General features: G+C 43.0%; 3 protein-coding genes across 5 annotated transcripts; 2 read left to right on the top strand and 1 right to left on the bottom strand.

Annotated features, from left to right (window-relative positions):
- Positions 1-3,016: 3,016 nt before the first annotated feature.
- LOC101168644 (synapse differentiation-inducing gene protein 1) lies at positions 3,017-14,549 on the top strand. 3 transcript variants are annotated; one of them, XM_023963564.1, is made up of 4 exons: positions 3,017-3,818; positions 4,960-5,595; positions 8,125-8,262; positions 13,488-14,549. In XM_023963564.1, exons 2-4 carry the CDS (start codon positions 5,059-5,061, stop codon positions 13,644-13,646), a joined length of 834 nt encoding a protein of 277 aa, XP_023819332.1. In that variant the 5' UTR covers positions 3,017-3,818; positions 4,960-5,058; the 3' UTR covers positions 13,647-14,549. The 3 variants fall into 3 exon arrangements, with proteins under 3 accessions (XP_023819332.1, XP_023819334.1, XP_023819333.1); XM_023963566.1 differs by lacking the exon at positions 3,017-3,818 and adding an exon at positions 3,845-4,189; XM_023963565.1 differs by lacking the exon at positions 3,017-3,818 and adding an exon at positions 4,202-4,659.
- A 999-nt stretch (positions 14,550-15,548) lies between these two features.
- Positions 15,549-17,574, top strand: LOC101168393 (cystatin-F). The gene is made up of 4 exons (XM_011484228.2): positions 15,549-15,654; positions 16,278-16,456; positions 17,249-17,368; positions 17,461-17,574. The coding sequence occupies exons 1-4, from the start codon at positions 15,609-15,611 to the stop codon at positions 17,536-17,538; spliced, it is 423 nt and encodes a 140-aa protein (XP_011482530.1). The 5' UTR covers positions 15,549-15,608; the 3' UTR covers positions 17,539-17,574.
- A 1,152-nt stretch (positions 17,575-18,726) lies between these two features.
- On the bottom strand, positions 18,727-23,084 carry apmap (adipocyte plasma membrane associated protein). Its single transcript, XM_004077019.3, has 9 exons — positions 22,899-23,084; positions 22,007-22,123; positions 21,444-21,559; positions 21,282-21,374; positions 20,399-20,515; positions 20,016-20,190; positions 19,674-19,808; positions 19,408-19,600; positions 18,727-19,288 (listed from the first exon to the last, which is right to left on the bottom strand). The coding sequence occupies exons 1-9, from the start codon at positions 22,988-22,990 to the stop codon at positions 19,079-19,081; spliced, it is 1,248 nt and encodes a 415-aa protein (XP_004077067.3). The 5' UTR covers positions 22,991-23,084; the 3' UTR covers positions 18,727-19,078.
- Positions 23,085-23,628: the final 544 nt, after the last annotated feature.

Here is a 23,628-nt window from a genome sequence, read left to right as displayed (position 1 = left end):
CCATGGATCAACCACTGTGCCACGCATGTAAAACTGGGGTCTGCTGGTGGTAACATCTCAATGAGACGGTCTCATTGGATTCCATGAACCGTGACCATAGAGGACACCACTTCTCCAGATAAGAAACACAAATGGCTGTTTGGCCTTTTTAAATGCTCAACTTTTGCTGTTGTATGGTTTTGTGAAATAAGCCTTTGGCTCTAAGAACACTTCCTTCAGGGACTTGTGGGAAGTTAATGGCTTGTGGTGTTTTTCAGCCAAATGACTGCCGAACCAAATCAATTGTATCATGAAAAAAAAGAGCAACATATCACTCATTTTCATCACCGGAGACTCTGCAGAGAAACTAGGCTTTAGGCACCAGTGGACATTTTAGTATGATAACCCCCCAAAACACTGCAAAGAGGTGAAGAAATGGTTAGCAGTTTAAAACATGAATTTGCTGCAGTGTTGAAAAGGCATGTAGAAGGTAAGGATCAGGGTGATTACAAGAAGCCCCTTCATCCCCGACAGAGCCGGAGCTGATATCTAAGAATAAATGGACAAAAATGTCCATGGAGATATATAAACAGACAGGTGCAATTATTGAATGTATTTTGTAAACAGGAAATGCAAGTTTTTTGTGCTAATTATTGACAAGGGTATGATTAATTCTTTAAAATTACCTTTTCGTTTAAGCTTTATATTGTATTAATGCTTTACATTTTAAATTCATATAAAAGCTGAGACAAATTACTTATCACAATGATGCCTCCTCGTATCATAGGGCTTTAGCAGACTTCCATTCAAAGCTTGCTGGTTAAATACTTGACTCTAAATTCCTTTCAAATGTATTTTGCAGTTTAAATCAATGTCCAAAAATGTATCTGTGTTTGCGTATGCAAACAAAATGTCTCTGGAAAGGTTTGAAGTGACATCTTGTGCACAGCAGGTGGCACTAAAGTTTTCTTTGCAGACAATTGAAAGTGGGATTTGATTTAGGATTGATCACAGTTCTGCTTCTTCTTAAATCGAGATAAACGACTTCCATCTGAATATGTCCTTGAGTAAATGTGAAAATATTTGATTTCAGACTCAATCATAAATGAAAACACTCTTTCATTTTAAAGCTTTAAATTTAATTCATTTTTTTATTTAAGGAAAAAAGTCCAAGTTTAATTTATAGAATCTCTTAAAAGTGAGTACACCCTTCACATTTCTGCAGATGTTTTTTTAAAATATCTTTTCATATCACAACTCTGTTGAAGTGACTGTTTGACACAATGAAAGTGTTCTTCTTGGTTAACAGAACAGTACTAATTAAATTCTCCTTCAAAATAACTAAAAATACAGGCATCAATATCCAAATTCTTGGCAACAAACATGAGTAAACCCACTAAATGAAAATTTCTAACATGAGTCCATTTAGTAATTTTCCTTCACCAGTATGTGACTCACTGATGTTACAGTTTCTCAGTTGTAAATAGCTGGCAGGTAAGTTAAATTTGATGTCATATTACAATCTCTCACTGGAAGTACAACATGGAAAAAGAAAGCTTTCTAAAAGATGATGGACAAGAAAGCTTACACACAGTTTACTGAAGACAAGACTAAAGATGTGGATTGTTGGAACCATGTCCTGTGGTTTGATGAGACCAAGATAAACTTATTTGGTTCAGATGGTGTCAAGGATGTGTGACGTCAATCAGCTGAGGAGTACAAAGACAAGTGTCTCTTACCTACAGTCAAGCATGGTGGTGGGAGAGCCATAGTCTGGGGCTGCATGAGTGCTGCTGGCATTGGGGAGCAGCAGTTCACTGAAGGAAACATAAATGCTAAAATACTTTGCAAGAAAGACTGAGGGTAATGGTGATGGACTGGCCAAGCATGTCTCCAGATCTAAACCCTATTGAACATATTTGTGACGTCCTAAAATGGAAATTGGAAGAGCATAAGGTTTTAATGTCTGCCAGCCTTGTGATGTCGTCATGGAGAAGTGGAAGAGGATTTCAGTGGCAACCCGTGAAGCTTTGTTGAACTCCATGCCCAGGAGAAAGGTAGTATTGGTGGACACACAAGACATTGACTCTGAGACTCTGAACGTTTTCACTTAGGGGTGCACTCACTTTGGTTGCCAAAGTGAGTGCACCCCTAAGTAAAAAAGTGGATATTGATAAAGATAAAGATAAGATAAAGATAAAAATACTTTATTGATCCCAGCTTGGGAAATTCAGTTGTTGCAGCGTCAGCGTTAGGCTCAAGATACCAACATACACACATAAACATACAAACATTTGTTGATTGATTGTATTCTTGATTGTATTCTTGATGCTTGTATTCTTATTTTGAAGGAAAAATAATTTTTTCACGCTATTGATGAACATTTGCTACCTTTTTTTGTGTCAAAGAGTCCTTTCTGCAGTGTTTTCCCATGAAAATAAATACACAATTATCTGCAAAAAGGAGGGGTATTGTAATTTATGTGAATTTTTTTGATTTTGGAATTGAGAGGAGACTGAAGGTTTTAGAGGTGTCCCTTCAGGCATCACAGATTCCTCATGAAGGTCTCAAGCCTGTCTCTGCATGGTGAAGGCACAAAGGTGAGCTGTGGTTTGGTCCTTCAGGACACACAGACGGGTTGGTAGATGGCGTATACTTATATAGCGCTTTTCTACCTACAAGGACAAAGAACTTCTACAGTCACAGTCCCATTCACCCAGTCACACACACATTCACACACAGGCGCCGCCCTACCACCAGAAGCAAAGGTGGGGTTCAGTGTCTTGCCCAAGGACACTTCGACTCATGGGTGTGCAAGGCGGGAATCGAACCTGCAATCTTACGATCATGGGTCAACCGCCCTACCGCTGCACCACGGCCACCCGGTGCAGCAGTAGGTGGGGGATCATCTCTCCTAACAGTAAACCAAAAAACACTCAGGGTTGCAAGAACATAAAGTGAAACATCAAATTAAAAGAAAAAAGCAAGACTCCAGATCATTCATCAGGCTTTTCTTTAATGGAAACTCTGCAACACGCCACGAGAAGGGGCTTTGGTCTCCAGTTCTAGTCTTTTTTGTAAATATGTTTTCCAGTTTGCAGTGGTGTTGTCTTTGTAAAGATGTTATCCAGATGCAGGTGTGTCTTCTTCGTAAAGTTGTTCTCTGGATGTCTTCTTTGAAAATATGTTCTCCAGATGCTGGTGAGTCTTCTTGGTAAAGCTTTTCTCCGGATATCTTCTTCATAAAGATGTTTTCTGGATGTCTCCTTTGTAAAGATGTTCTCCAGATGCAGGTGTGTCTTCTTCGTAAAGTTGTTCTCTGGATGTCTTCTTTGAAAATGTGTTCTCCAGATGCTGGTGAGTCTTCTTGGTAAAGATGTTCTCCAGATGCAGGTGTGTCTTCTTTGTAAAGATGTTCTCCAGCTGAAGGTCCGTCTATTATGTAAAGATGTTCTCCAGATGCAGGTGCATCTTCTTTGTGAAGAATTCGTCTCCAGTTCTTGGAGGTTTCTGCAGATCTCTGAAGATCCTCATCAGAAGAAGCATTTCAGGGCTTTAGGACCATGGGGAAGGCATCCACTATATTTACAACATGCACACGCACGTGCGCACGCACGCCTACAGCCTCGGAGTGTAAACTTGCAGTAGCTGATGCTCTTCCACAGTCAGACGGACACCTGCTTTCTCTGGTCCATCTCATGCGTCTCACTTTCACAACAGCGGCAGCTTTGTGCGCGGTAACGCGCGCGCGGGACAGAGACGCACGGATAGATGGATAGATGGATGGATGGATGGATGGATGGATGCACTGATGCAGGATCACGTGTCTCACCTTGGAGGTGAGTATATCTGCATGCGCGCGCGCTTCCAGTCCTCTCTTATTCTCAGGGATGACGTCAGACACTGTCGGTATTCAGCTGTCATTATAAGCTTTTATCACATTATTTGTTTGCCAGCTATAAACAGCGCGTATTTGCGGGATTTACAGGCGGCTTTGCTGTGGATTATTGCGTCTATTTGAGCGGCTCTCTCGCAGGCGGAGGAGCCGCCCGCAGACAGCAGCTGCTGCGGAGCTCTTCATCACTGTTTTCAGTCAAGAATGAATCATTGTCATCCTCTTCATCACCAACAGAGTGCTCCGCTAAAACCCTCAAAGCCCTCAATATACGGAGAACTGCAGTTATGGCCATTTCCAGTTTGGGAGGCTCAGGTTGGAGTACATCATGCAGATATTTACACATAGTGGTGGTTGTGTGCGTGTTTGGGGTATCGTCAGGTACCAGGGGTTATAAAACAACCAACACTTCAATTTGACTGTTTGGAACATCAGCAAGATTCCTCAGGTCTCATCTTTTCACCTGATGCTTGAAAGCTTAGACGACTGCCAGGTCCTCAAGAATTCTGAGTGAACAGGAACACAGATATTCTCAGGCGTGTCCTCTTTGTGAAGATGTTCCCCCACTGCAAGCACATCTTGTTTTGCAGGAATGTTCTCCAGATGCAAGCAAGTCTTTTTTGTAAAGACGTTTCCCTGTGACAGGGGTATCATTTTCACAAGATAACATATTTATAGTATAAGTGTGTATTTTTTGTAAAGATGTTGTCCAGCAGCAGGTGTCTTCTTTGTAAAGATTTTTTCTAGATGCAAGCGTGTCTTCTTCATTTAGACTTTCCTCTGAGGTAGGCATCCCTTCTCTACAAATAGGGTTCTTCTGGCTCACCTGTGTTTTGATGGTCTAAATATGTTCTTGTCACGCTGGGCCATAATGCTGCATTGTTGTTGTGCGCCTGGTCCGAACTTTCATCTATAAAATTGGCAGTGTTGTGAAACTTTGTGTACAATTGTGACACCATCCAGCAGCACCTTATGATGTCCTTTTACTTCTAGGGTTTTTAAAATTTCCTATGGACCTCTGAATGTTTGTGGGGGAGTTTGTGATGCAGCTAAAGTGTTTCACTTCATGCTCTCCTGTTTTGCAGGAGGACTCACAGCATGATGTCTGACCCCTGACCTGTCTGAGAACTTGGGAGGAACACAAGGAAATCTAAAGACAGGAATCTGTAAAACTCTGAGGAAGTATGGAAGGAGATAGAGAAGATAGGAAATGGACAGAGGAGCTTGAAGTCTCCTATAAACATTGGAGGACCTCACCCCGGGGAGGTCCAGGAGAAAGAGTTTTCTGCAAACAAAATGGCCTGATTGACACACATAGAGTGGGGGCGGAGCCTACGGAGGCGCTAGTGTCAGCATATACTATTCCTTACTGCCAGGGTCACGAAGGGCTAAAAGAGCACAGTGGGCCTCCTCAGCTTCTCAACCCTGGGGCTCTCCTTCCCCACCAAGCTGCATCAGACCCCAGCTTCAGGCCAGCCTCTGGCCTCTTGCTGTGCAGAGAGGGCCTCCTTCAGATGTGGGGGGAGGCTGGGGGAGGTGACTGCTGCGAAACCACCTTCATTGAGGGGCATGGGCACGACACAACTAACTCTGCCACCTGCTCTCCGAAGGAGGTGCTGCTTTATGCTGATGCAAAGTTTCTAGAGTTTTCTGGGGAAGGCGCAATAATTCCCTCACTGTCATACGACATTGATGACGATGACGACTTCCAAGAGCTGGAGGTGAGAAGCAAACTTTCTTTTCATGAAACCATCAACACCTTCTTTCTCTGGGGTGGGGGGTGGGGGGGTGGTGGGGGGGGACTGAAGCCTGGTGTTTCTGATAGTCTGCTAGAACGCCAGCCTGTGAACCTGAAGACTGTATATTAACATGTGGCTGCATTCCTCTGAATCGTCCCTGAGGGGCGATGCAGCTTCACATATTCAGAAATAATGGGAAACATCACAGTAATCATGCCACCCCTCGGAATTGTGGTTAGAAATGGGGGTAAGTGACAAAATATTGTGAGGTTAAAAAAATATTTTTCTGTCACAGATTTCTCAAGTTGTCCCACTTCAACAGATAAGAGAGGCTTCTAATGGTTGCAATAGGTACACTTTAAGATGGGAGACAGAATGTAAAAACGTAAATTCGGCAAATCATATTTTATGATTTTTAAGGAAATTATTTGCATAACAACGTAGAAGTATCGAGGCTCTATAAACAAGCAAGAATTCTGTCCCTCAAAGACCTGTTACTTCTTTAAGAAGCTCCACTTACACACACATACACACACACCATGGTAGGAAGAATGATAAAATGATGCAATGTAGAAATCTGGCTTTGTGCTTTGTGGGAAACAATATTTGGGGGGCATGTCCACATCAGTGACCTCCACTCAAGATCAGATCACAGAATACCCTACTACATGACCCCCCAGACACAACATGTACAACAGTACATGTGAATTAAAAAAATAAAATAAACAAAAAATATATGTATGTATAGATAGATAGATAGATAGATAGATAGATAGATAGATAGATAGATAGATAGATAGATAGATAGATAGATAGATAGATAGATAGATAGATAGATAGATAGATAGATAGATAGATAGATAGATAGATAGATAGATAGATAGATAGATAGATATCGATATGTAGATACATATCTAGATAGATATAGATATGTACATATATACATACACTCATATCAAATAATGAAACATGACTAGATCTTCTTGCAGGAAAATGATGCCAAACCTTTTTTTCCCACGGTGATGAAAAGTGTCACTACTATTTCTAGACCTAAATATGAAAGAAACTCCCCAAATCTGTGATGGAAATTTAGACTCTTAGCACATTGGATTATGTTAGTGCACAGTTGGTATCAAAGTCTTAAAGTGCCTGATTTTCTAGAGTTATGTGTGTGGAAACTGTGTGAAAGTGTTACAACACAAACTCAAACTCACTAAAACGGATTTTTATAAAACACAGAGTTGTGTTTGATGAGCAAGAACAAAAAACTAGCAAACCAATGTGAGTTTGTGAGTTTGTGTTTTACATTGGTTTTTAAAAAAAAAACAATGTGAGGACAGAATGCGAGTTTTCAAAAAGAAGCAGGATAGCAACTGTTTTATGTTGATTTTCAGCATGTCTGAAAGATAAGTGCATACAGACAGATCTTTACACACAAATGTCTGCAGTTATTGTTTAAAAGAGGATGCAGAGAAACAATGAAAGGAGACGGAGAGAGTGCATCTTTTCTGCTCATGTAAACACTCTGGGATGATAAGGCAAAGATAATTGAGACATTTCTCATGTCCAGCTTTACAGTCTTTGAGCCTCTGGATAACTTAAGGGTTGACACGAAGCCAATCATACTAATTAATACTGACATTATTTATGTCATGCTGTCATTGTTTCATTTGTGGACATTCCATCTCTCTATACCATTCTCTTCCCCCCTTGGCTCTCGATGCTGCGTTCAGCGACAGCTGAAGTTTAGAACCCTCATTGCCCCAGTTGTGCCCCATCTTTTATCCCTGTCTTGCTGGGTCCCACAGAAAACTGTGTTTAACAGATGTCAGACCACCTTTGAGGGCATGTTTCATTATTCACAGATGTTGCCGTTACCTGCTCCTCTGAGCTGCAGCTCTTGTTAATATTTCCAGAGGCATCTCTTCTGCTGCCTGTCTCATTTGCTAAGGTTTCATCGTTATTATAAAGAAATTGTTCCTCTTCTTAGCAATCTTTGTTATAGATACTCTTTTACAATAAAGCCCTGCTTTTCACTAATTGCTGACTTGGTGGATTTCCCCTATAGGAGGTTATTTATGGAATATGCCCCCCCGCAATAAACGAGGAAACAATGTGGTTAGATTATTCACAATTCACAGACTTTGTCAAAACCATAGACCTAATATATACCTGAACTATATTTGTGTCCCCCATCTGTCCTTCAAATCTAATTTAGCTTTAAAATAAAGCAAGAGAGGGTGGACAGAGATTGAATTGGAAGGGTTGCAGCGACGACTTTGAGTTGCCTGAAAGAAGCGAGTCAGAACCTTCACTCAGTGCCAGCTTTGGTCTGGTTTCCTGGTCCAGGAGTCTTCTTTTAGGACCGTCTCTACCTCTTTCCAGCTGTACTGCTCTATACTGGAGAAAAAAATGCATTGAACCTTGGTGGTTTTTCTCGGTTCAACAGCAGGAGCAGTAATTGTTTGTGCTGTCAGCTTCATGTGAATTGATGCTTGTGTCTCTGATCAGAGTGACTACTCCAGCGAATCAGAGAGCGAAGACGCCTTCCTGCTGCTGCCTCCCAGAGATCACTTGGGCCTCAGCGTCTTCTCTATGCTCTGCTGTTTCTGGCCACTTGGCATTGCCGCCTTCTACCTGTCACATGAGGTGAGTTCCTTCCTCTCTTTCTTCCCGAAAGTGTCTCCTTAGTTCTACAATTCTAAGCATCAGCAGGTTGACTCATCGCAGGCCTGCATGAATCATTTTACCACTTTATGTCATAATATTACTCACACACAGGCATGGAGAAAAGCTACACTCTTGGTCATGGGAGATAGTGTTTTGAGCTTCTGTCAAACTTTAAAAGATGAACAAAGCATAGAGTGTTTAGGGGGATGAATTTAGAACTGATGAGCCGCTCTGCTGCAGTTTCTACTTTTTCTACTGCTGTCAACTTAGACAGCACCTACACACTGCCCCTTATGTAACGGATCTGCAGTCAGCTGGAGGAGGACAAACACACTCACTCATGTGTGGAAACAAGTTAAACCTCAGCATGGTCTGTTGGTCTGTCAGAATCAAACTTGTTGAGTTATATGAACAAACCTGTAATGTGTTTAGATTGCTTTGCTCTAAATCTACGTTCACACCACTCAGCAATGGCCACTTCAAATGAAAAGTCAATGTAAATGTGTATAAACTGGGTGCTTGGGCTTCTGCGTATGAAATTCTTGTGTTTACATGTAGCTATTCAAGCTTTTAAGTACAAATCGCATGGCCATTGAAAGTAGGTTGAAAGCTAAATCAGGTCCAACTTGACCAATCAGGCACCAGAATGTGGTTGTGACATATGGATGGCGTTTCATTTAATTTACAGAAGTGCCACCTGTTTAAAATTTGATAATGAAGGGGGAAAAAATAATTGGTGTTTGTGCCCGGCCACAATTATATGGCACCAAGCCTTTCACATATCGGAATAGAGCTGTAAAAGAAAAAGCCTGGAGTAAGACTTGCAAGATTTGCACAGCTTCGACATTTTACACCAAGCCTTTTGTCAGGGCCGCTCAGCAGATAGAGCCACGGGACAAAAAAAAGATATTCAAATGAGAGGTTTTTATTTCACACAACACAAAAATGGCATGGGCCTTAGTTAAATGAGGTAAACTTAACAAAATACAACTGAGAGCATCAGTAACAAAAGCTCAAACCAACTGAACCAAAACTGACCCACAGGAAGCACTTTATACTGGCTGATCAGACCAGTGACACAATAGGGGGGGAAACTACAAATACAAAACATTTAAAACTCTAAATATTAACTGAATAAATAAATTACTAGTAATTGAAAACTTTAACAAACAAAACTGAACTTCTACTTCAAAACAAGTTTTACATACTTCAAAATACAAACAATAGTCCAACTTAAGAATAACATTTGTCTTCCTCCTCCATCATATCCAAAAGGAAGTGTTTAGGAACTTGTCTAACTCCTCCCTCTGCCCCAGCATCAGGCCTCAGAGAGAACTCAAAAGAATAGAATTACTCAAAATAATCAGAACAAACTTAACTAAATGTGTGCACAAGTCATTAAGTTAATTTTGTTATTTAATGTATAAAGTAAAATACATTTGTGAACAAGTATAAATAGTTTACTCAGCAACAAATCTGAAGAAATACAACTAATGAACTTAACTGTGGGGCAGTGGGTTCTGCCCCCACACCTCTTCCTAACTGTAGATGGCGGACTTGCACAAAAGAAAAAGAAGAAATAGCCCCTCCCTACTTGTACAGTGTGAACACCATTGGATAAAAGTGCATTCAAGAACACGCTTTCAGGGCATTTTCAAATGCCCGGTGTGAACATGGCATACAAGTGAGTTGTCCACATTAAACTAATAGCAGCTGGGTCAAACTGCTTGGAAGATACAGATAAGGCCACACTAACGCCCGCACTGGCAAAGAGACAACATCTTTTGGTATAATGGTGAAGGGCTTTGTTTTCCTCACTGTTTGAGTCGACCTTTGTGGAGAGACAGATACAAGTAACCAGAGACAAAACCATACCTTCACCATCTTAGACCAAATGTTGTGCTCAAGGAGGACCCCCCCCCCTCCCTCCCTAGCTACATACACACATATATACAGAAGGTGAATCTGAGACTTCCTGTAAAACCAGGAGTGAAGAAGATGGAACAACCTGCCTGTAGTCTTGACCCAAACCTTATTAAGCACTTATGAGTTCAGCTTTAAATGATCCTGCTAGAGAGAGCCAACCCCACTAAAAATGGGAAGATTGGATGGTTCGTCTTCAGGCTGTTGAGGCTTCTGTTTGTTACAGGGACAAACTGTTGAATCTTTGAAATGACTTCTTCAATCATCCAATCTGTCAGCCACCAAAGCAGAGTCAGAACAAACTTGGCAGAGAAGATTTGGCAAATGTTTCATGGGAACAACTCACACAAATACATGTTCGTTAAAAAATGTTGTTCCACTTCAAAGGGAAATAAACAGGATTTCAAGATGTGTACAACTCATTGCTAAAGGAACTGTTACAAATATATTCACCAAACACAAATTAATCTACTTCCCCTCTTAACTCTTTATTGCCAACTCTAAACTCAGTATCAGCATTCTGCAGCTGAAGGAGCTGTTTTCCTGCAGAATACTGAATGGAGAGGATGACTGCTGCTGTCCTCATGATTCTGAAATTTGAATCCCTTTACTTTGCTCCTGTCTCAAGCGGTTTAATCCTACAACCAAACAGTGATCCTGCTTTCTTGTTTTACAATTTTCAACACACCACCAGGCACTCCAAGATCTACACACACCAAGAAATGAGCTTCACTTGCTTAAGTGTGGATTGTTAAGGAACTCTTTCTTTTGCTGGGTGCTGTAGAGAAACTCCCCCAGCTTCCTTAACCTTGCAGATGTGTTGTATTGTGCATCTGCTTTCCCCACATGAACCTGGATCAGGTTTCCAGATTAGGACAGGAAGGCTTCGGCTCGTGACCTGTGTGTGTGTGTGTGCGTGTCGTTCCTCTTCAAGGCCTTCAGTCACGTGGCTCCGGCTTTAAGCTGTTGCGGATGCAGTTTCCATGGTAACTACAACTTCAGCTCCAAAAGGAAACAGGCTTGTTACCATAGGCAACACTTCCCACACAAAACCCACCAGTGAAGAGCAGAGCTCAGAAGCAGGATGAAGAGGAACAAGAGGAGGTTAAGTGGAACAGAGAAGTGATCCTCATCTCCTCAAACATCTGCAGAAGCTTCTGCTTCACGCTGCAGGCATACAGTGAAGCTTAGCCAATAAAATCCAGGTTTTCAGACACAAACACTATGGAGCTTTAGTGGGTTTCAATGTGGTCACGAGTGGGTGTGGTGTGGTGGTGATGGGAGTGTGTGTGAGTTTGAGGTTAGAGTTTTCCGACTTTCGGTTTCTTTCAGTCACACCAGGTACCAGTTTCAATAACCCACAGCTGTTTCCATTTGAATCTTTTGTTTTTCAATCTTCTGTGTCTCCCTTCTGGTTAAGCTGTCTTTTGGGTTTGTGTTTTCATTTTCCATCCTCATCCTCTGGTCTCCATCGTTTTGGTGCAGCACCTTTCCTGACACTCCTCTGAATGTTTCCGTCTCGTTAAAGACCCACCTCTAAGAAAATCCTGTTTTTTGTTGTTATAATTTTAACATGTTATTATGGCCTTTTTTTTCATAATGGAGAACATACATAAAAATATGAAAATTACAATTACAGTTGTACAACCACCAGGCCACAAACTCCCTGCAGCGCTTCATTCTGATGCATCCACATGCAGACAAATAGCATCATACTTTGCCCTTAAATATGGGTCCTGCACCACCTCTGCAGTTGGCCTTAGCACAGTTCATCTCATGTTGTCCGAAAACAACCACAGCAAACAAATCAGCTGGACTGTGGGCTCAAACAAAACTATCTGGAGTGGCCTGGCCCTTATTCTTATTGACCGCCAGATTACATAAAAGGTATTCTGGCAACGAGTATTAAATGTCACACTGTTGCAGTGTTTCTGCTGTGATTTATTGTAAAAGTGTTCCCAGTGGTCTTTTGATTACTATCATGCCGATTTGAGTCAAAATCCAAAAACCTGTGTTTTTTTCAAGGACATAGCTTCTGCAGAGTGTCAAGAGTTTGTGAGAAATTCACCTCTGAGTTTTGGGACTATTGGTGCGTTGTAAGCCTGCCCACACTTCCCATCATCCATCTGTTTACATGCCCTCCCCCTAGCTTACAGCCCACTACCAACCTAACATTACTAGTGCGACAAAAATGGCGAGCAATATTGGAGCTATCCAACTGTATAGTTTTGAGCCGACGAGGACGAGGAAAAAAAAGATGTACATGGATCTATTTGTCTACAATTTCATGCATCAGGACTGGAGCAGGGAGCTTGTGGCTGTTTCACAGCTCCAAGCTTATTCCTACCACCTTCTGTTCTCCTGATTCACCACAATGTAAATAAAAAGACACCCAGAAATCCAATTTGGATGTTGTTTTTCTTTATATGTCCTCCATCATCAGAAAAAAGCTACAAAAAAATTTAAAAACACCAAAAACACGATTTTCTTTGTTGTAGGTCTTTCCAGCAGCATCACTTACAGCATGTCACAGAGTATACTAGAATAACCTTAAACATTTGTTACGTCAGACATGAACATCGTGTTTTGTCACGCTCAGCTCAGACGGTTTGGGTCTGTTGGAGTCTGGGATGTTTAAATCGGATCTCTCTTCCAGGTCTACAGGGAAATAAGAACCCGCTGACCCAGGTTTCCCTCTGTCCCAGAATAATCTGTTTACACAGTTGCATGACATCTTATTAGTCAGCAGGTTTGGTTGAATCTAATTGAAAATGAAGTGATGATTATGGGGCGCTGTTTCCTGTCAATCTGATGGCCAATAATGAGGTTTCCACAGTTAATTAGGCTCATCAACAGAGTGACCTGACATATCTCTTAGTTTCAGCCTCCACCCCCACCCAGCAGGGACTCCCCCATTTCCTTTGGTTTCAGTCTGAGCGTGTGAGGAGACTTTGGGGTTAAATCCATGGATGTTTGTGCTAACCAAAAATTACATGAACTATTCAGAGGATGCGAGGAAATCCTCCTCCTCTTTTGTTCAGACTCACACATCTATAATATTGATGTGACCTGGTGCTCATTTTAACCAGCTGCAGTAAACGCAGCGGCAAAGAAACAGTTCCGGCTAGATTTGACACAGACCTGCTGCTTTTTTTTGGGGTGCCTTGCAGAAATCCGATGCTGCGACAAAACACAGTGTCCTCGGAAGTTTGCTATTTTACTTCTATTATTATTTTCATGCTCCTGTTGATTGATGTGTCCTCACTCTGTTTCCCCAACAGACAAACAAGGCAGTATCCAAAGGAGACTTCCATCTGGCCAGCTCCAGCTCAAGGCGGGCCCTGTTCCTGGCTGTGCTGTCAATCACCATTGGCACAGGTATCTACGTTGGCGTCGCTGTGGCACTAATTGCCTACTTCTCCAAGAACCATCAGTGGTAGCAGGACATTGAAGGGGTGTTTCCACAACATCCTCACCTTCTTCTGCTTCAGGCGGTGTTGGGTCACCGCGGACAGGTTTGTAATGTAACACACACCTTTGGACCAACTGGCTCGGAGCGGAGAAGTGTGGCTGGAGGCTGTTCTTCAGCTGCCCCCCAGACACAGCAACTCCCCAATGAACTTCCTTAAAGAAGCGAGTTCAAACCCATAAACATTGTCGGTTGTCTGAGCAGGAAAGAAGTCTGACTCTTACAGGAAGTTCCAAGTCCGCGGGCAAAACTTCACTTCCATCAAACTTTAAAAACATGCGTGATATTTATTTCACTGCAGAGCTGAAGGTGCCATGGACTAGAATTTCTGTTGTAAAGTAAAATATTTCCATTTAAATGTTTTTTTTTATGAATATTTCTTAATAATAAGTCACTAGACTTAAAGATGACATCACTCTTCAGACATTAGCCTCACATTTTCTACAGCCCTCTGACGATCTTTTATTTTTAAATACAGGAAGTCCAGACTGTATGCCATCTTTTGTTGTAAAAAAATGAAATCAGAATTTTCTTCCCATCTCTTCAATTTTCAGAGGAAGAAAAGTAACAAATTCTGCAAGATTTTCTTCTCTTTTTCACAAACTAACAGGAAACTTTAGAAACATTAAATCTATTTTTTTTTATTAATGAAAGACCAAAATTAAAGTTGACCTTTATGAGTTCAAATTTTTTTTAAACTGTCTGACCTATCATTTAAAATTCAATCTAAATGTTAAACTAAGATTTTTTTCCTTTGTCCCAGAAATGTAGATTCCGTCTGTTTTCTTTCTCCACTGTCTGTACAGAAGGAATTTTGCTGATGGACCACTCTGTTTAAATAAAGCTTCAATAAAGAAAAAAATTTAAATTGGCAGTTGTCTGTCACTTCTTTCTTTGGAGGGACCCTGCAACTCTGCAATGTCAACTCCTCGTTAGTTTCTTGGAGGTCTTTTTTTCTATAGCCATTCTCACTCTCGCTACCTCGGAGGGGAGTGGGAAAGAGGGACAATACATGTAAAAACCAGGTGAAAAAATGCTACGTGCTTGTGACAGCATTTGATTTTTTGAGATATTACACACTACTATAATCTGCCTTTAGAGTACTATATTGCTCATGGTTTACTGTATGTTTTTATCATGGGGTATTAGACAATTAATGTAATTGCTTTGGAGAATCGGCACATTTAGGAATCACAGCAGATCTGTACAGTGACAGAGTTCTCTAGACACTACTCATCAATGCCAAGAATCATGGACTGCAGCTCTCCACATCTATCCAAGCCGGCTTCGGCGTGATCATGGCACACAGACCAACCAGTCCCTGGGCTTAAATGGACTTGGTTACCATGATCTGGTGTGAGCAGGACTTTGAAAATAGTTAGACAGAAGGATCAGTGCGTCTGGAGAGATGTTGACTTTGTTTGGGTCTTTTTATCTGGTTTGCAGAGAGTGAACTGAGTCTGAAGACAAATATTTTAGTTTACCACTTCACCCATAACCCCTTGAGCACGAGCTGTGGATGCTAATGAGCGATTCAAAAACATGTACAAGTGGCAGAAATGAGCTTTCTTAAGGAGGATGGGGTCTGATGAAGCTCAGATATCCAGGAGAACTCAGAGTGCTCTTCCTCTGGAGAGGTCTGGGAACACCTTCTGGAAGTACACCTTTACCCTTGTGCTGTCTTAGATGACCCCACCCTTACTTTGACGTGTTATTCCTACCATGACAAAGGTGGATAAAGGTGGAAAGATTTCATGTTTCACAAATCTTTTTTCCCTAAAGCCAGAGTGTCCAGAGTTCCACTGGTTCTAGTTCTCTAAACCTAGCAGTGAAGCTGGTTGGAGTCAGCTGTCCTACTCCAGGAAGTGATGTCAGAAGAGAAAGAGCAAGTCTGCGGTCAAAGCTGCTGCTTCACAGGAAGCTCAGAGAGAAGATGACGGCGAGGACGCTTTTGCTCGCTGCTCTCCTTGCTGTTTTTGGTAAGCTGAGTTCTCTGTGCTCTCAGTCTACATTCAACGCATCAACTACATGCCAGGGTGGAGCGGGGGGGGGGGGGGGTCATGGTGACGACCAGGTCTCAAAGCAGTCTGTGTGTGTGCTGTGGTTTTGGTGGTATTTCTGTCAGAACTATGTTCTCAAATCCTGGAGCTCAGCAGAGCTTTGAACTCAGAACCAGGAAGTCCAGATCAGTCCCTGAACGCAGAAGCAATTGTGAGGTAACGGAAAGAACTTCAGTGGGTAGGTTTTCAGATCTGCTCAAACCTTTGAGTTACTCAAGAACTTCTGCTTGCTTCAGTGTGATTGGGGAGGGGAGGGGGGGTACTGAGTCTGTGCAATCATGAAAAGTATTGCCAAAGGCCGGCAAAGTCTGAGAGCTTCTGCACCTGCTTCTGTCTACGGCTGTGAAGATCTCAAAAAACGTTTGTGATTCTCCATCAATGTTTTTATCAGAGTTTATTTCAAATGTATCTTAATCTGCTGGATCTAATTAAAATTCAATCAGAACTCAGTTTAGCAGCTCTCAGTACATTTACAGTCAGGTGTAGAAGCTTTATTGAAACAGAAGCTGGATACTGTCACCTCAGAGTTCCTTCTCCTGCAGAGGTGAGCTCAGTGACAGGAACCCATCATGGACTCTCCATACCCGGCTCTCCTCAAAACATCAGCAAGAACGACCCTGCCCTTCAGAAACTCGTCTTCGCCGCCGCCTGTGCCTTCAACAACCAATCCAATGATGCGTTCCTTTTCAAACCAGCAGACATCATTCGAGCGCAGAAACAGGTGAAGATCAGTTGTATCGACCACACCCACCACACTATTTTAACACAAATTTAGCAGTGAAGATAATCATGAGACAGGGAACTTATTCCAAGATTACAGGTCTATTGCTGAAAGTCTGACCCAAAAATGTTATTTGCTTAAAGAAGAAAAAAAAGTGGGATCTGTGCAGAGCACTCCAAAAGTCAACCTGATTGTTAAAATAAATTATAAGTTCAGGTAACATACCATAATCTCTGATATCACCTGCAGAGGATAATGCATGACCAATATTAATCCTAATGTGGGACGGACACTTTAGCTCAGGTTCACTGTGCCCACTTTAAAAACAACAATTTAGTAAAAATAAATAAATAAAATAAAAGAGAGAGAGAGGTTTTTGACACCCAACTCTACATTTATTATGGGTGGAAAATCACAAGTGAAGATAACAACTGGCCTCCAGTGGTCTTTGGAGGAGTTGCAACATTTGGTACTTCCTGGGTTCCAGATGAGCTGGTTTTTCTATTTCAGCCAAATCTTTTAAGAAATACTTTTTTTGAGTATTGCAATAGAAATATCTCCTGCTGCAAGAGCAGGATTGACGTGTGCGTACATCTGTCAAGGTAAACTCTTATGGAGTTATTAAAATCTAAATTATTATTAGCAGATATGGGTTCTCTTGGTTTTGTTTTCCCATTTGATGGTTTTTGAAATACTACCATTCTTTTTTTTAGCATTTGGAACATGCTGATGTAAAACTGAACCATTTTTAACCACATCCTTGTTAATTTGATAAACCTGCACTTTCTTCAGATTGTCAAAGGGGTCCGGTTCCTTGTGGATTTTAAGATTTCCAGAACAGTTTGTCAAAAGCGAGATCACGGCAGCAACCTGTCAACCTGCGACTTCCAGCCTGCAGGGCGTCTGCAGCTGGTGAGTCTAAAAGTGCACGCGAGTTTGACCCTGATCATGCAAGTCTGAGTGTGTGCACAGGAGTCTGAACCTATCCAATGTATGTGTTGCAGACATTGGAGTGTCACCTGGAAGTCTGGACAGTTACCTGGATCCACTGGAACATGACTCAGAAGTTTCTCTGCAGATAATGGAGTACATCGCTCAGTTTTTTTTTTTCCAAATCTGAGGAAAAACAAGGATTGAAAGTCCCTCTGTGATAATTTTTGGATCTATTGTAAAAGTGTTCCCTGTAGTCTTTTACCTATGATTATTCCATTTTAGTTAACCCATGATGTTTTTTAGGACAGTTTCTGCAGAGCCGCAGTAGTTCATCAGAAACTCAGCTCTGAGTTGTGGAAGAGACTTTTGGTCGGAGTAAGAACTCTTTCATTTTCCATCATTTCTCTGTTTAGACGCTCTACCGCTGGCTGACAGCCCCTCACAACCCCAAGCTAAAATTAGTGGAGTAACAAAAATGATGAGCAATGTTGGAACTATCTTGCTGTACAGTTTTGAGTCAGAAACCAGCGCAGATGAGGAAAACAAAGAAGTACTTGAATCTATTTGTCTGCAAGTGGATGCATCAGAATGAAGCAGAGCAGGGAGCTTGTGGCCTGCCGTCGTAGCATCTTTCCCACAACTACAAGCTTTTTCAAACTGCATTTTTTGTCTGCTCCTGATTCACAATGATTTGAATAAATAATCAGAACTGTAATTTTAATCCTAATTTTCTTTATATATGTCCTTCATGAGAAAATCCTACAATTTTTATGATTAAATTAAAAACAATAACACCATTTTCATCAGAGTGGGTCTTTAAAAGGGAACAGAAGAGATAGAATCTCGTTCTGGACTAAACAAAGCCACTACTTTTCTTTGTCCTGCCTAGTTTGCCCTATTGAAGTGGGCGGAGCAAACTCTGGAGGATGTCCCACTTTAAAATGGTGAATGGCGTGTACTTGTATAGCGCTTTACAACCTTCTTGGAAGGCCCAAAGTGCTTTAGAATGACAGTACCATTCACCCATAAACACATATTCGCACACTGGTGGCGGCTCCGCTGCTGAACGCTGGGGGCCAACCTTTAACCACTAGGAGCGATGTGGGCTTCAGTGACCTTCCTAGACACATGTTGTGCAGGAACCGGACCTGTGGTCTTTCGATCAGAGGTCGACTGCTTTACCTCTGTGCCACGGCTGCCCCTTCAGGCTTCAGAAGGCTTCAGGTTGTCTATGGCAGCAGGCCTGCAGCAAATGCAGAACTTCACCATGAAGTCCCACGGAACGCACACACACACTGAAGCCTGTAGATCAGTTTAATCCAAAAAATCTGAATCCGTTTCATCATTTCTGCTTTCACACCTTTATTAAAATTCGTCACAGTTTCAGCCAGTCAGTCATTTCATGCAGCTCAAAGGTCAAAGACCTGCTGACCATCTTCAAGTGACGAGCACTGCTGTAACAGTGAGGGGTTCCCAAAGCTGAACAGTAGAGGGCAGAACGGCTTCGCCAAGAACTTGGACTTAAAAAGCAAACAACAAAATCATTTAAATAAAAATGTTGCAGTCAACATGGTTACCACGGAGACCAAACCGGCCCATGAACAGTGATGAACTTTTTCAAAGGAATCCCTTTATAGATTGCGTTTGTTAGTGAAAGCAGAGTCTGGGCTCCATTCGTTTTCCGACGTCTCACACGGCTTCCAAGTCGAGCTTGGCGATGTATGGGGAGCGGAAAGAGCCCAGGTACAGACTGCCGGCGTGCTCGTGGACCTCGCTGACGTACGCCACCACCAGGCCATTGGGGTCATGGAAGCTCCGCGTGCAGATGCCCCCATCATGGAGCTCCGCCACCAAACTGTAGCGAGGAACAAACTTCACCAGAACGTCCGGGCTGAAAAGCTGCGAGGAATGAGACAGTTTTAGGAGAAATGTAGTCTTCTTTACTTTCCTTGAAATCATCCAAGTGGCCTTATTGCAGAAGCTACGCAGAGGGTCGAGGCGTTTCCCCTTCAACCTACCTTGAAGATGAGCTTCTTGATCCAGGGTCGCTGGGAGAGGAAGTCCAGCAAGGAGAAGCCAGGATTGGCTCTGACGGCAGACATGGCCACCCAGTACCCCCCGGAAGAGCTGGGTCGGATGTTGTCGGGGAAACCGGGCAGGTTCTCCACAAAGGTGTCCATGCCGCCTTTGTTCAGACCAGCCACGTGCACCCTGCAACAGAAGCAGAGTCCGGGTCACCGATGGGTCGGCCCGGCTGCCAGAATCAGCTGGTCCTGGGAATCACCTTCGGATCCGGGCCATGGTGGTCTCTGCCACCAGAACTGACTCCTCATCTGGAAGCAGGTGGATGCCGTTTGGGAAGCGGAGGTTGTCCATGATGACGGTCAGCTCTTTGGTTTCGGTGTCAAACTCCAGAACTCTGCGAAAAGGGCACAAACAAGATCCAAACAGAAGTTCAGGTTCGACTTAAAAGCAAACTCAACCATGACAGGAAAAGAAAGTTCCCCACCAGCTTTCAAACTTTTAAAATCTTCTCTTTAAATTTTCTCCAAATTTCAGCAGAACTTTGTAGAAAACTGCTGAGTCAACACTGAATCATGAACATTACAGCAACGTTCGGCAGTACCGGCCGTCAGCGGTGGCCTCCATGATGAGCTGCATGTAGTTTCTGCGCTGCCACCTGCTGCTGGAGTCTGTGAAGTACAACTTTTTCCCGTCACGCGTCACCGTCACGTCGTTGATGAACGACAGCTTTCTGCCGCCGACCACCTCACCGCCGGCCACCAAGCGGGTCTTTTCTCCTGCAGGAGGACAAGAGCGGCTGAAGTTTGACCCCAAGTTCAGCTGAAAAGAAGTTTTCCTCAGGAAGTGGTGCATTGCGAAAGTGCTGAACTTGTGTTTCAACCAGAAGATTCAGTAAAAGTATTGTTGCCATGGTACAAGAATGTGTTTACCAGACCCAACCCAAATAAAAGTGCAGGTAAGGGGGTGTGGCCAGTGTGAACTTACCTGTGCTGGGGTTGACCTCAAACAGGCCCAGATAGGCGTCAGCCACAAACAGAGTCCCATTTGGTCCCACTCTGATCCCCAAAGGTCTTCCACAGACGGGTTCATCCTCTTTGGAGCCTGCAGGACACCAGCCATGACAAAAACAGCAACAAACTCACAGGCTCAACCAAGGTTGACTGTTTGAATCCCGACTGTTTCTTTCTGACAGTAAGCATTCATGAAGGGAGAAACTCCAATGAAACCTTAGCAGAGGTTCAGCCTGACATGAACAGGAAACCAAATCTGAGCATCGTCGACAACGCAGGTGTTCTGGACTTTCAGCTCCCATTATATTAAAGAAGAATTTCTCTAAAGACCCTGGAGGTTTAAACTGAAGCTGGAAAGTTGATGTTTGATGAAGTTGTGAGGAAACAGCAGCAGTTTCCCACCTAAAGTAGGACATAAGCTGCAGCCATGGAGAAAAGATTCAGAGCAAAAGCAATGATCAAGTTATGGATCTTCACAACGGGGACTTAATAGATTTTTACACTTTGTGTTTATGTTTGTTCTATGGGTTGGAGACTATTTTTATTTTTATTTTCATGTCATATTGTGCAAACGAGACGTGCACGCATGCTGGGCTCACATGTGCTCCCCCCACCACCTGGGGCCTGACCTAAAACACACTGTGACCCCTCATGCACGCCTGATTAGCCAATCAGAGCTGAAGTGGAGCAGTGGGAGGGGCCTCACTCGCAGAGCAACACACCAATCAGAGCGGGGTCCTGTCTTTGGTTGTTATGGAGAAGTGCAAGTGTTGCTAAAGAAGCCAGACAGCTAAAATCGATTTTCTTAGCTTCAAATTGAAATCACATCCTGAGAGCCTCATTTGTTTTTTTCTCACCACATGGAGGTTTTCCGAGCCGTGTGACGGTGAGGATCCTTCGACCAATCAGCTTTAGTATCTGCCCGTCAGCTGTTCCAGTGTAGAGGACGTCTGCAGACAGAAGATGCTCTTCACTCAGCGAATGACGATGATGATGGTGAGGGGAAGAGACTCACTGACCCCCGATGTTGGTGATGGACTCTGGTCCGAGGATCTGGTCCTCAAAAAGCCTCTGGGACTCTCTGAGCTTCAAATTGGGCTCCCAACAACCCTTCATAAGCGGTGGTTCTCTAAGGCTGCAGTGACACAAACATCCAGCAGGGGGCAGCAGAGAGAGAGAGCAGCGTTGAGTTATAGTTGAATGTAATGTGAGACAGTTTCCTTTCTTTAAATAATAATAAAATGTTTTATGATTATAAATAAAATAAAAAATATTTATAATCAGCTTTCATCAATATTTCTAATGAAACTAAAAACCTTAAACTTCAGAACTGAACCACAGGAAACACCTGGGGGGGCATCTATTTGTTTAATCTGGACTCTGTGAGCACCATGGATCTGGTCCTGGATTCTGACAATAGTAGCAGAGGTCAATCCTAACAACCCAGAACTAGAAGACGATGGTACTGCAGAGTTTAAAGTGAAAGAATATTGGCTCATCTGCAAGTCAGGAAGACAACTTTATTTCTGAAAATCCGTGCAGGGAGGGGTTCTGAGGGGTACGATGAGTGAACTGAACTCACCTGAAAGCTTCAGGGTTGATGGGAGACTCCAGGATGAAGACGACAACTAGCAGAGGAAGAAGAAAGAAGCCACCCAGAGACAGCAGGGTCACCTGGAAGACCCGCCCGCTGTAGGTGCTGCAGAAACAAACATGACTCAGAGCTCCACCCTTCCTGAGCCACAACCCCGGTGAACCAGAACCGATTCAGATTTCCAGCATCATAATTCTATTTTTTCTGCTTGACTAAAACAGTTTTCACACAATTTGAGGGAACACTCTGGATTTCATGGATCTGGATCCATTTTTACCTCCGGATTTGGTTTCTGGCCCGGTTTCTAGGTCAGATAGTAGGGCTCCCTCAGGTGAGGAAGAAAACAGCAAATGAAACGTCATAATGTGAAATCTCACAGTAAACCTGCAGAGTTTCTGCTTTAGGATTCAGAGCCCAGAGGAGCCCCTGTCTGCAGGGACCTTTAGCTGCCATGCTCATCAGCACGGGCAGAAGGCAGCAGTTTGAGGAACTGACGCCCAGGAAGCTGCTGCAACCCTTCTGGATGACTTAAGCAAACAGGAAGCTGCTGCTGCTGCATGAAGACCAGTGGGCATCGCACCAGCAGCTCCTGGACATTGTTGGATCCTCTAGGGGCTGGAGGTTCTCTATAACTCTCCTCACACAGAGTAACCTGGTAGAATCGGTTCCTTCAGGATGTTCTCCTAACCTGGTTTGTTGATCCTGGTTTTTCTGTAACCACCACAATCTAGAATCACAGTGACCTGGTTTGTGGTTCTCCAAGAACACGTGACCACAACAATGATCATGGTGACCTGATCTGACCTCTGATGACCGGGATGTGACTTCCTGATCCCGGGCCAGTCGGAACCAGCGGTGAGGCTCTGGGCGAGTCTCTTACCCGGAGCTTTTGAGGCGCCGCTCCGGAAGCTCGTCGGTGATGACCTGCGGTCTCTGCAGCCTCCGGAGGCGCAGCCCCCCCGACTCGTTCATGCTTCCTGCACGGACACCGAGCCCAGTTCTGGTTTCTATTAGCGCGTGCGTGTAGAGGTTCAGAGGAAGGACCTTCCCGCCCCCATCTTTTCCTCTTTCTCTTTCTGTGTTGTTCGCGGTGTCTTACCGCCCCCTTGTGGCACGGAGGAGACCTGCAGCTGCGCAGTGCAGCACTGCTGTGAAAAACGCAAACCTTCACTGATAACAACGAATTTAAAGACACGTTACACGTTTACAAGTAAAACAGTAAAGTGTGCAATTCCTATTAACGAAATAACTAAAAACAAGGCTTAAAGAGCAAACAAAAGACTTTCAAGCTTTTATTCAAATCAAACTTTATTTATGAAGCATTTTTACATCAACGCTAAATGCTATAAAAAATAAAATCATCTTTCAAACCTAAAAACCAAACAGAATAAAGACCTTCATATAAAGAGGATTCTGTTTTGAACCCTGGGTTCTCCTTGGATTCTGTTGAGTCCAAGTTTGTTTTATCATCACTTTCTGATTTCAGACTTTTCCAGACTTTTGTTCCAGACTTTTGCTGCATGAAACTGAGACATCATATTGTTCAGTGCTGACTGTTCAGCACAAAAAGAAAAATAAATTTGCTGAGCTGACAGATGAAAAAAGTGTGT

This window comes from Oryzias latipes, chromosome 15 (assembly GCF_002234675.1).
Source record: "Oryzias latipes chromosome 15, ASM223467v1".
Taxonomy (NCBI): Eukaryota; Metazoa; Chordata; class Actinopteri; order Beloniformes; family Adrianichthyidae; genus Oryzias; species Oryzias latipes.
The sequence above is the reverse complement of the archived record's forward strand: the minus strand, read 5'-3'. Positions and strand labels throughout refer to the sequence as shown.